This window comes from Clupea harengus, chromosome 11 (genome assembly GCF_900700415.2).
Source record: "Clupea harengus chromosome 11, Ch_v2.0.2, whole genome shotgun sequence".
Lineage (NCBI taxonomy): Eukaryota > Metazoa > Chordata > Actinopteri > Clupeiformes > Clupeidae > Clupea > Clupea harengus.
This window is the reverse complement of record NC_045162.1, coordinates 9,694,524-9,706,441: the sequence shown is the minus strand read 5'-3', so window position 1 is coordinate 9,706,441 and position 11,918 is coordinate 9,694,524. Positions and strand designations below refer to the sequence as shown.

The following is an 11,918-nucleotide window of genomic DNA, read 5'->3' as shown; positions in this document are numbered from 1 at the left end:
GGGTGTGCATATCACGCCAGGCCTATTTTCACACCAGGCAGAATAAGCACCCCCTCTTAACTTTTACTAGGAAGGTGGCACATGCATGAAACAGACTCTGCTTAGACATACTAGTCCCATGTCTGTACTCTGAAAAGCATTTGATGCTGGGATCAACAGAATTATTTTAAAGGGAGGGGGTGCATATCACGACAAGCCTATTTTTACAACAGGCAGAATAAGCACCCCCTCTTAACTTTTACTAGGAAGGTGGCACATGCATGAAACTCACTCTGCTTACTCATACTAGTCCCATGTCTGTACTCTGAAAAGCATTTGATGCTGGGATCAACAGAATTATTTTAAAGGGGGGGGTGCATATCACGCCAGGCCTATTTTCACAACAGGCAGAATAAGCACCCCCTCTTAACTTTTACTAGGAAGGTGGCACATACATGAAACTCACTCTGCTTACTCATACTAGTCCCATGTCTGTACTCTGAAAAGCATTTGATGCTGGGATCAACAGAATTATTTTAAAGGGTGGGGGGGGGGGGGGAGGTGCATATCACGACAGGCCTATTTTCACACCAGGCAGAATAAGCACCCCCTCTTAACTTTTACTAGGAAGGTGGCACATACATGAAACTGACTCTGCTTACTCATACTAGTCCCATGTCTGTACTCTGAAAAGCATTTGATGCTGGGATCAACAAAATTCTTTTAAAGGGGGGGGTGCATATCACGACAGGCCTATTTTCACAACAGGCAGAATAAGCACCTCCCTCTTAACTTTTACTAGGAAGGTGGCACATGCATGAAACTCACTCTGCTTACTCATACTAGTCCCATGTCTGTACTCTGAAAAGTATTTGATGCTGGGATCAACAGAATTATTTTAAAGGGGGGGGGGTGCATTTCACAACAGGCAGAATAAGCACCCCCTCTTAACTTTTCCAAGGAAGGTGGCAGATTTATGAAATGGACTCCCCTCATCAGTCCTGTTTGTACTCTGACAAGTACAGTAGTGATGCTGGGAGAAACACACCACTTTCATGAAAATAATGTAATTGTTGAATTTAATTAGTTTTTATTTTTATACTAAATAGTATTTGCATCTGAAATGAATAGAAATGTAGGCAACATTCCTCACTCCCCACCATCGAGGCTGTCCAGCACAGAAGATGTCTGCGGAGGGCGCGCAGCATCACCAAGTACAGCTCCCACCCCAACCGTTCCCGGACTAGCAGGTTCAGGAACAGCTTCGTTCCTGGGGCTGTCTCCCTGCTGAACTCTGCACCTCCCTCCACCCCCCCGCTGAACCCTGCAACATCCCCCCCCCCTGGCACATCGACCCCCAATGACTGTACTCCTCCCAGCCTTGACGGCCATGCACCTTGACCCACCTGTTCATTTGCACTGACTGCTTTATACTGTTTTACTGTACTACCTCAATCCACTTCACTCCACACCACTTGTTCTTCACCTTTCTTAACTGCACTTTACATGCTGTACATAGTCTGATCTGCACTCCCCTCTGCTATTTAGCAAAACTGCTGCTCACTTTTATAGTCATGTCATAGTCTTATATTGTACTGCACATATCCTACTTCATACTGTACATTCTCATGTCTATAGTTTTTGTCATAAAAATGCTTTTCACGGTACGCAGATGAGACTAGTATGTGTAACCAGAGTCAGTTTAGTGCATGTGACAGCTTCACAGTAAGAGTAATGCTGGGGGTACATATCACAGGAAATGGAACACAAGGCATGCCATGTAATGCACCCCATCTGCATCATTTTGTTCCTTTGACCTCACTATTGGTACTTTTAACTGCATGCAATTGGTGCCAAGATATGTATGAGTTTGATAGGTCTGACAGCAGATAAGTCAGTGGTGGATGTGGAATTGGTTTATTATATTTTATCTTATAAAGCAGCAAGAAAAATGTTTAATTTCACAAAAACAAGTGTAGCTATTTGATGAAGAGAATATGCCCTTTAATGGTGAGAAACACACATAGGTTATGACTTGTCTATCAGGCATAGATCACATTACATTTTCATCAAGTGATATTCAGGATCAGAAGGCTATTGTTTCGACCTATATACAGGTTAACCCAATTAAAAGCACTTACTTTTGAACCTATGAATTGCAAGAAATGCTAGAATCATATTTAGTCTTGTGAAACGCCGTGTCAAATACATTCAACTTGCTCAAAGCAAAATTAAGTTAATTCATTTTGTAGTCATGGCTGGGGTAGGCTATATATTTCCACAGAAAAAAAAGGTGTTCTTTTGCGTTCGCTATTATCCGAGTTTTTTGGAAGAAAAACATCGGTTGTTTGTACTCTTTAGAACAGTTTTAAAGACTGTAATCACTTGTGTTCTTCTCTTCCATCTCTTTCACAAATAATTCAATCGTAGTATAGTATTTTCCCCTGCGTTTGTTTAGGCGAACTGCTTTCCTTTCCGATCAAGCGAGTGGTGCGCGCTCCCGCGAGGGGGTGCATCTGACGCCGGGGGTGCTGAATTGGGTACAACACCGGGACCAACAGGAGTGAGGTGATGTTGTTGAGAGAATTTGAGAGCTCCATGATGAAATCAGCTTTAGAGAATCACCGAACATCTGTGCTATGTTGCCTTGTGACCGCTTTGCTCACTCCGAATATCATCATCACTTGGCATTCATCCCAGGGACGGGTGGAAGCCGGTCAGACCTGGGTATCTGACGCTAACGAAAGGTAACACAATTGCTAAATTGATGAACATGGAGCATTTCAATCTGACCCTAACACCTAAAGCGACCAAATAAAAAATTATAGGTAAAATAATGACATTACATTGTTAAAATAATTACATACATTATTCGTTGAATCCCACGCAGCAGCAATATCATCATCAATAATAATAATAATAATGATTGGAAGTTAATGATTAACTTTTTACATATTTTCCCTTCATTTAAAAATGTTTTTCCTGTTAAGGTATGTCAACACAATTTCCAAAGTGTGCTTACCATTCACGCACCGAGCTGTAATACAATTGGGTCAGATAATTTCATTATACACTCATTTCCTTTAATTCATTAGTTCATTAATTAATTAAATGTCTCTCACCTGATTTCTTCAAATTTAGGATAAGGTTTAATATGAGAAGTTTATGATATTTGCATGGACAGGCCATATATAAAACTACATCCCCCAGGTCCCTGGATCCCTATTAGTTTCTAGCCTTGTTACTAAAAGAAAACCAATACCAAATACCTAATAAGAGTCTTTCCGTCATTTATTGACGAAGCCAATGATGCTTTTGGGAAATGTAAGTCATGTTTTTTTCCCTGTCTGCTTTTTCTAAAACAGGTTCACTGCAGGATGCCGACTACAAATAAACGTGACAACTGGCAAGGACTCCCAAATTTCCCCAAATGCCGAGGAGCACAGGGAGGAGTGGTGGTGTGAGGTGCAGCAGGGAGATTTCACATTGAGAAGTGAAACGTCTTCAATTTACACAACTAAAGGTAATGTGCCTTTACTATCTTGGCTCTTTCTTCTTGTAACTGACACGAACTGATGCTGTCTGCCTCATATGTCACCTTCGGTTCACTGATTCTCCTCCTTTAGTGTCCGAGGGGTGTCCTGCTGTCCTGTACTCCGCTGTGGCACTCATCTCGCTGTGTGTTCTGTCCCTCGTCCTGCTCACCTCTCACTGGATCCTCTACTTGCGCAAAGGTTTGTTACACATAGAAGGAGCAGCACGAAGATGTCATTAAGTGCCGATAAGAGCTGTATAATAATCTTATTACCCAATATATTGCATCAAAGAGTAGGGTTGTAAATACACTGACAAGGTGAAGTATATCTGACATCAGCTTACATACTGTATATTGAAATACAAACTAATTGTACTGTCTGACTGAATCATGTCTAATTTCAAACTATCTGGTGACTAACTGAAGACAAGTCACAATTTTTTTTATGGTTCCAGGTGCAGGAGCTTCAGTCACCAGTGCTACCACGTCACCGTCTCAGGTAAGATTTATGTATGCACACAATGGTGGCATATGTTCATATTTATTTAGTTTCTTTGTCTTTTATGGTATTTGTATGTGTACCTCTAAACACAAATATCCAGAATCCTCCTTGTTCATTTTGGGTAGGATGATACAAGCTCAGGAGTGAGATTACAGCTCAACGAACCTCCCACACCCAGAAGACAATCTGCAAATGCAGGTTCGGAAGTGTACAGCATCCTAAAATGTTAGTACTCACAATTACATACAGTACACCTTATACCTATGACAGTCTTATGTTCATTTGAATTGTGTGCATTTTTAATGAGTCAATGTGAAAAGCTTAGAAAGAATCCTGTGCTCTGTGTTCATTAGTTCCAGCTGTCAGCGCCGTGTCCTCATCTTCTCACCAGGTCAGTGTTCTAGTGCGTACCCTACATGTGTTAGTGTGTTAGTGTGTACCCTACATGTGTTAGTGTTTTAGTGTGTACCCTACATGTGTTAGTGTGTACCCTACATGTGTTAGTGTGTGCCCTACATGTGTTAGTGTTTTAGTGTGTACCCTACATGTGTTAGTGTGTACCCTACATAAGTTAGTGCGTACCCTACACGTGTTAGTGTGTTAGTGTGAACCCTACATGTATTAGTGTGTTAGTGTGAACCCTACATGTGTCAGTGTGTTAGTGTGAACCCTACATGTGTTAGTGTGTACCCTACATGTGTTAGTGTTGTAGTGTGTACCCTACATGTGTTAGTGTGTTAGTGCGTACCCTACATGTGTTAGTGTGTACCCTACATGTGTTAGTGTTCTAGTGTGAAGCCCATGTGTGTTTCGGTATGCACATGGATGTGTGGGAGGAGAGTGAGATAGAAGTTTTAAATTTGCCATTTGCCCACAATTGAGTTGACTCTCTCACTCTAGAATGATACGTCAACCAGTGTGACATACGTTTCCGTAGACTTTCAACGGCCACCAAGGCCCGGGAGACGACGCAAGGAGAACAACCGAGATCGGCAGATTGACATATGCAGTGCAGTTCATTTTCACTAAACTTGTTGTGAATGCTCTTGTGATAAAAAATCAATTAAACAAATTAGCACAGAAACCTCCTCTTGAAGTTCATCTAATTATAGAACACAGGATGTTATGCAATGATATATTACTTATTCTCACTACAGCTAATTACTTTAAAGTCACATATCAGTTATTTAAATACACTGTATGTACTTGGCCGAAACTGCAATTCTACAAAATTCTATAATTCTACAAAAGATTATATTTTCTTTTGATCTTCCTCAAAGTAGGTTGGTCACTGGCATAATATGTTTGAGTGCACTGACTTACTGAAAAAGATGAGCTGATCTCCTGTTTTATCCCATCAAGTGAGTCTGAGTGACTGATTGGTTGTCTTGGGTTCTCTAGGGTTCTGATCACAGTGGTGTTAGTTATGCTTTGGGCTCAGAGATCCCACTGAATAAGACCTAAATGATGCAGATCAGAAATTAGGCCATACGATGTGTTATCACGTGTGTAAACATAGCATACTATCAGTTAGACTTATAGTTTATAATTATATACTTGTAGTTAGTTTCAAAATGTGGGCCTAATCACAGTTTGTCTCAGTGGCTTTGGTACATTTCTCGAATCATTCTTAACATTTTCAAAAAGGGAGTGCATTTCTCAGAATAATAAGTATAAACAGCCCCACATTATGAATTACCCTCAAAAGCACGTAACTCACTTAAAATGATTAGTTTAAGCCTCAAAAGTAAATCATTTTCAATCAATATGTCAGAGCCCCCAGAATGTAAAGTCCTTTGCCATTGACTGAACCAGAGTCAAATTGCTTAGCCAGTATAAAATTGTATTCTGCAAGTGTATTTCTTATTTCCAAATTTCAGTTTCATAATTCTTTCACTCACATTTATCACCACACCACGCCTCCAACCGACTGAATATTATTTTGTTGCAAGTTGAATGCTGTTCATGTAAATGACAACAATTTCAACTCAAGGTATCAAATTATGTAGAAGAATGTAGAAGCAAGATGCAAAAAAAATACTTGAAAGACTGGACAGTATCAACAATTACAACATGTTGAGAAACAATGGGACAGTCTTGCATGCCACATTACTGTAATTCTTTATGAAGAGATGTCATCCAATCATGATGCCACATTACTGTAATTCTTCATGAAGTGATGTCATCCAATCATGATGCCACATTACTGTAATTCTTTATGAAGTGATGTCATCCAGTCATGAAGATCATAGACATTTCATTCTGTTTCATTCAGAACAGAACTTTGCATAAAGTAAAGAATAAAATGATGGAGCAGCAATCAGCATTCTTCTGATAGTGTTTACATTGACCCAAATGATCACATACATACACATGCATACAATCACACCCCACCCCATCCTAATGATTGAGATCCCTATAGATGGTTTAGAGATGGTTTCGGTAATATTTTGTTTGATGTAAAGCTCAAAAGTAGAAATGTGACTAAACACATTGTTGTCTGACAAAGTGCCACACACTTACAGTGCTGGCCTGGGTCATGGGAGACTTAAATCGATCCTCATCTGTCACATCTACACAGTCAGGGTTTGAATGACAAGTAATTTAGAAGCATATTTGAATGAAGCAGAATAAAGCATGGCTGAAACATAATGATAACTAGTTTAACCATTTCCATGTCATGACCTACACAAAAAATGAATGATGTTTGGGGTCAGACAAAATAGCAGATGATTGTACATGAATGTGCAAAAGCATTTGCATAATGTCCAAAAGCATAAGACACTGCTGTTACGATGTGCACAAGTAATGATGTGGAGATTTATGTGTTTTGAGAATTTAAATTCTGATCGGATAAATGTACCAAAGAAACTGAGAAAAACTAAATGAGCAAGACCATGTCTATGCCATGTTTCATGTGGATCGGTGAAGTCTGAGTCTATATAATATCGTCAACCAAAAATCTGTGGGGGAGGAGGAAAAATAAAAACACTTTGACAAACACAATATGACTGCACTGTGCTGCATAACAGGTCATAACAAATGGGGCTGTGGCTGAGAAAATCACACCAATGAAAACAGTTCTCACAGGTTTCTTGTAAACAAAAGAATAACAACACCCCCTGTAAAAGCATCAAGTGTGTTTTTTTTTTTGCAGTAAGAATTCTCCACTCCCACGCATGATGGTGAACCTGCTTTGCACTTTCAAAGACATGCATGCGTAGGCATCTGTCCCCCACAGTACAGTATACAAATGCACTCAACTCAACTCAACTCCCTCACCAGGTCAAATGATATTGCCAGCTATGTGTGAAAGAAACAAAAGAGGGCACATGTGGCATGTAAGACATCACAGGCTATCACTAGTCAGCTGCTCATGAGGCATGTAAGACATCACAGGCTGTCACTAGTTAGCTGCTCATGAGGCATGTAAGACATCACAGGCATCACTAGTTAGCTGCTCATGTTGTAGGTGCAGTAGTTTCAGTCGCCAGTGCTCCTATGGCAGCTTCTCAGGGGAGTTTTGTCTGTGTGTGCCGTATGTGTACTTTGTACCTAAATATATATATTTGTACCTTTTTACACAAAAGTCCAGGCACCTCATTTCCATTTGGGTAGGATGCAAGTTCAAGATTGAGCTTGCACTTAAACAAACCTTCCACATGGAGGACAACCAACTAAAAAAAGCTCTGTCAGTGTATAGTGTCATGAATTGTTGGTATCTAACATACCATAACTACCTGCTATAGTAGTGTTGTTTTATAGCAAGGTCAAGCAAGTGCTTGTGTAAAACGTCTACAAAACAGTGCCTTCAGACAGAGACGTAGTCTTCATTAGTTTCACCTGTCGACTGTGAGTATGTGTGGGGTGTGAATGGAGAGAGAATGTCTGTTTCTGTTTGCCTATTGCCTTGACTTTCACCTAAGTTCTTCCAATAACAGATCTTAATAAGTAGCTATATCTGCCAACTTTCAAATCACATCAGTACTTGTAAATGCTTTCCCTTAAAATATGTCCACCATTATCTGATTTGATGCATCTCTATCTATGAAAGAAATGTCACAGGCACCAGCACACATCCTTAAAAATGTAATTGATTTTATGATTTTGTCATTTTTGGCATTACAGTCAAGTGCATGAATGGCTTATGAATGAAGGACAAATATCCATTGCTGATCAAAGAAAATGTCACAGTTGGAAAACACGTACAATGGTAATTTGTATTTTCCTAAAATATTAAAATACTGACCAAAGTCGTAAGTCACTTGCAAAATCAGTGTCTGCACTCTGTACTCTACAGTACAACTGACTAATGCGATACGTTTCAAAATCTGTATGAGTTCTGGATTAAATGTATTGTTTGATAAATTAAATATAATTCTGAAATGTCTCACTGAGGCTCCACCTGCTTTCCATTCATAAGTTAGCTTCTGTTTAGCCTATGCTATTAGCAGGCTTCTCACACGGCAGCGCCATCTTCATCATCCATGTGACCATCAGTGAACTTAAAAAGTATAAAGTATAACTTGGCATCATTTTCATTCCTCTGCTATGTCATGTTTACTTCACACATAAGAAAGTCCATTTAAAAGGTCTCTGGAGTGTTGGGCAATGAGTCGACATTAGAGTCCTGAGATCCTGACTGTTTATACTGGAAAAAAAGTATCCTCTCTGTCCATGATCACAATAATATCAGACACATGTGCTTCAGACAGGTTGTGCAATGCTGAAGTTCCTGCCTCTGCCACACTTGATGTGTCTTCATCCTTCGTCTGGGTAACTGTTTCAGATGGACTTGAACAGCAGAGTAACTTGCGCACCCTGTTAACGACCGTTCTCCAAGAGGGCGTGTCCAAGAGGTGACGCATTGGTGATGATGCCGGGGAGGACTGTGGTTCCAGAAATGGACTAGTTTGTGACGGCTGTGGAGATCGTGATCTGGCTACGTTGTTAGAGTGCTTTTTCTCCAGAAATGGACTAGTTTGTGACGGCTGTGGAGACGCCCCATCTTCTGAGGATGCTAAGTTGAAATCATCTTCACTTGTCTCGCCGGAACTCTCCGTATCATAAGCGTTGCTGCTCTCAACTAACTGTGAGTCGCTGTCCTGCTGATGGGGCTTCGTGCCCCATAAGTATACCTTCACCTTGTCCTGGACACTGTTGTATATGTGCTGAGCTGAGCCCGAGGTGTCATTATCCCCCTCTGCAGAATTGAAGGTTCCAACTGAATGTGACAAATTGCTCATGCCTCTCACTAGTGCTCCTACAATGTCTGTGGCTGCAGAAGGTGCGTGACCCGAAGGTGCCTCCCCAGTCAAGGGCCAGTACAGGACCTCCTGAACCTTCTGCTGAGCTATGATCTGGAACTGTGGACTAAAGACGTCCTGATCCGCAGCATGTGAAGCCCTAATAGCTGGTAAAAGTACATCCTTTGGAATCCACTGAAAGGCCGAGGTCTTCCCAGGGGAGGCTAGCTCTTTGAGCTGGATCATTACACTGTCCACAAAATGGTCGGTCAAGAGGGACACTTCTGATTCTCTTTCTCTGGCAGCTCTGAGACGCTGCTCCTCCAGCTCAGCTAATTGGTAAGCATCATACATCTGACTGATCACTTCATTTGTGCAGGCTGTCGTGACCTCCTCCTCCTTGGAAGAGGTCTCAGGCTCATCGACACCATCCTCAGGCTGTGGAGTGCTTCTCTCCTCATCAGAAGGCACCGCTAGGCCGCTGGTTTCTTTGACCTCAGAGTCCATCTGAAGATCCTCACTCGACGGACAGCTGGCCTTAGTCTTTTGAGCAATAAAATCGGAGCAGTCCAGTCTCGCCCTGAGTGCACTTAAAGTGTCCTCTTCCAGTCTGAGGAAAAGGGCACTCCATCCTTCAGTGGTGGCAGAGGATGAATCTTTCCCTGACACCCTGTTGTCCAAGGCTGCTGACAGGGCTAGTTTGACCTCCTGCACAATTTCTGCGACGACAGCATTCCCCTGAGGTGACTCCATAGGGGGCCTGGGCAATTAAAATGAAACAGAAATCCATCAATACAGAATGAAAAATACCAAAATGTAATATAGTGTCTTGAACTAAAAATGATCAAATCATAAAACTTTGAAATGCAAAATGAAAACAGTATAACCTCAGTACAAATATATACATACACAATAGTAGGAGGACGTAATGCAGCTGTTGCAGATGGCTTGGATCCCTGGATAGTGTCCTCCTTTGGTTTTTGACTTAAGCTCACCATTTGCTCAATAGCTAGTTTGATATTCTTGTAGGTGGTGTCTGTCAAGTGCTGCACAATCCCTACACAAATCTTTGCAAAGTCCACTCTGGTGACCTGATTTCAACAAAAAGTTAGACGCCCGTTATTTTGAAATACACTGTGCTAAAAAAAAACATGTCTAAGCTACTAAATAAATAACCAGAAATAAGCATGATAAATAAAAAAATGTATAAAGACTATTAAATATATTCTTATACTATATATACACCAACTAATAACTTGGCTATATTGCCTATATACAACTCACATCATTGAAGTCTTTGGTCAAAGTTCCCCATTGCCTGGAAGATCGATATAAATTATGACATGAAGCAAACAATGGTAATCTAGTTTACAGTCAAATGTAAATTCAGTTTTCTGATATGATGAACATAATTTTTTACAACTTATGATACACTGCTGAAATGTATCCTAGCAAATAAACTGGGTAGCTGAATGGCAGACATAGACCCACTCATTGCTGAGGTTTTCAATAATGGCAATGACATCTTCATGAGTCTTCTTATCAAGCTTCACAATTCTTCGGTTTGGAAGGTGGGATGCAAGGCGCCATCGGCCAGAAGTTTTATTCACAAGCATTTCTGAAAGATCCAAACATGAACATACATCAATTGGAAGAATCTCATAGTAGTGGACTACCTCAAAATAATTTCCCCCTTGAGGCTAGGTCAAAACTTAACGTCAATCCATCCCTATCTGTCAACATCTGACTGTTTTTTGTATTCTCTTTCATATGTTACCCGTAGGCCTGCTTCCTAGGCGTTCTTGGTGCCATGGTTAGGCCCGCATTCAATTCACGTCTGCAACAGTCTGTTAAATGCCAGACCTTCATCTTTACTTTTATAGGACAGCCTAATAATTTGCGTTGCCGTTTGTTTGTCTGTCTGTCAGCAGGATTACGCAAAAACAACCCAGCCGATTTTAATGAAACTTGGTGGAGGGGTATGGCATGGGCCAGGGAAACCCCAATGCATTTCGGTGGGGACCCACGAATTATTTTTCGCTTTCGTTAACATTGCGAGGTAGGCCATTTGGCCCTTATTAGATCTCAGCAACGTTAACTCCATGTTACATGTCAAGACATGTCAAGTTGAACTTAACGTTAACTGTGTCAAATAATGTTACTACAATATGTTATAGGACCTGGCTATAGCCTAACGTAACTGCTGGCTAGTCAATATTGACGTTAGCTAGACTGCAATTGGAGGTATGTCAACGTAGCTATCGATAGCTAGCTAAATTCTCCGCGTATCATATGTAGACATCAAATGTCAACCTTACCTTTGTATTTTCTTAAGAAGTCTTTAGCCAAAGATGTTTGATATTTTTTACAACTTTTAGTATTCTGACGGTGGCTGACTATTTTCTTTTCTGACAACTTCTTCACTTCGATATGTAGATCTGTTTCAGATCAACTGACCGATTGACGAAAACCATGGAGACGCTCTGCAAAGTGGGATTTAGTGCTACAGCGAACAAGATCATTCTAATCGAACGTTAGTTGTAACCATTTTAAACCATCACACTGATCTCAGGCAGTTCTCAGGCTATTATCATTATTAGTAGTAGTATGACAGAAATGTATGTTGTTTAGTAAAGATTTAGATTTAGTAAAAGCT

At 40.6% G+C, this 11,918-nt stretch overlaps 2 protein-coding genes across 3 annotated transcripts; one reads left to right on the top strand and one right to left on the bottom strand.

Moving 5' to 3' along the window:
• The first annotated feature begins 2,532 nt into the window (after nucleotides 1-2,532).
• LOC116222409 lies at nucleotides 2,533-5,100 on the top strand. The gene is made up of 7 exons (XM_031576273.1): nucleotides 2,533-2,726; nucleotides 3,345-3,502; nucleotides 3,606-3,713; nucleotides 3,970-4,013; nucleotides 4,142-4,241; nucleotides 4,370-4,407; nucleotides 4,917-5,100. The coding sequence occupies exons 1-7, from the start codon at nucleotides 2,551-2,553 to the stop codon at nucleotides 5,043-5,045; spliced, it is 753 nt and encodes a 250-aa protein (XP_031432133.1). The 5' UTR covers nucleotides 2,533-2,550; the 3' UTR covers nucleotides 5,046-5,100.
• A 2,994-nt stretch (nucleotides 5,101-8,094) lies between these two features.
• Nucleotides 8,095-11,732, bottom strand: LOC116222415. 2 transcript variants are annotated; one of them, XM_031576309.2, is made up of 5 exons: nucleotides 11,581-11,732; nucleotides 10,754-10,880; nucleotides 10,547-10,580; nucleotides 10,172-10,353; nucleotides 8,095-10,022 (listed from the first exon to the last, which is right to left on the bottom strand). In XM_031576309.2, exons 2-5 carry the CDS (start codon nucleotides 10,876-10,878, stop codon nucleotides 8,663-8,665), a joined length of 1,701 nt encoding a protein of 566 aa, XP_031432169.1. In that variant the 5' UTR covers nucleotides 10,879-10,880; nucleotides 11,581-11,732; the 3' UTR covers nucleotides 8,095-8,662. The 2 variants fall into 2 exon arrangements, with proteins under 2 accessions (XP_031432169.1, XP_031432170.1); XM_031576310.2 differs by lacking the exon at nucleotides 11,581-11,732 and adding an exon at nucleotides 11,040-11,113.
• Nucleotides 11,733-11,918: the final 186 nt, after the last annotated feature.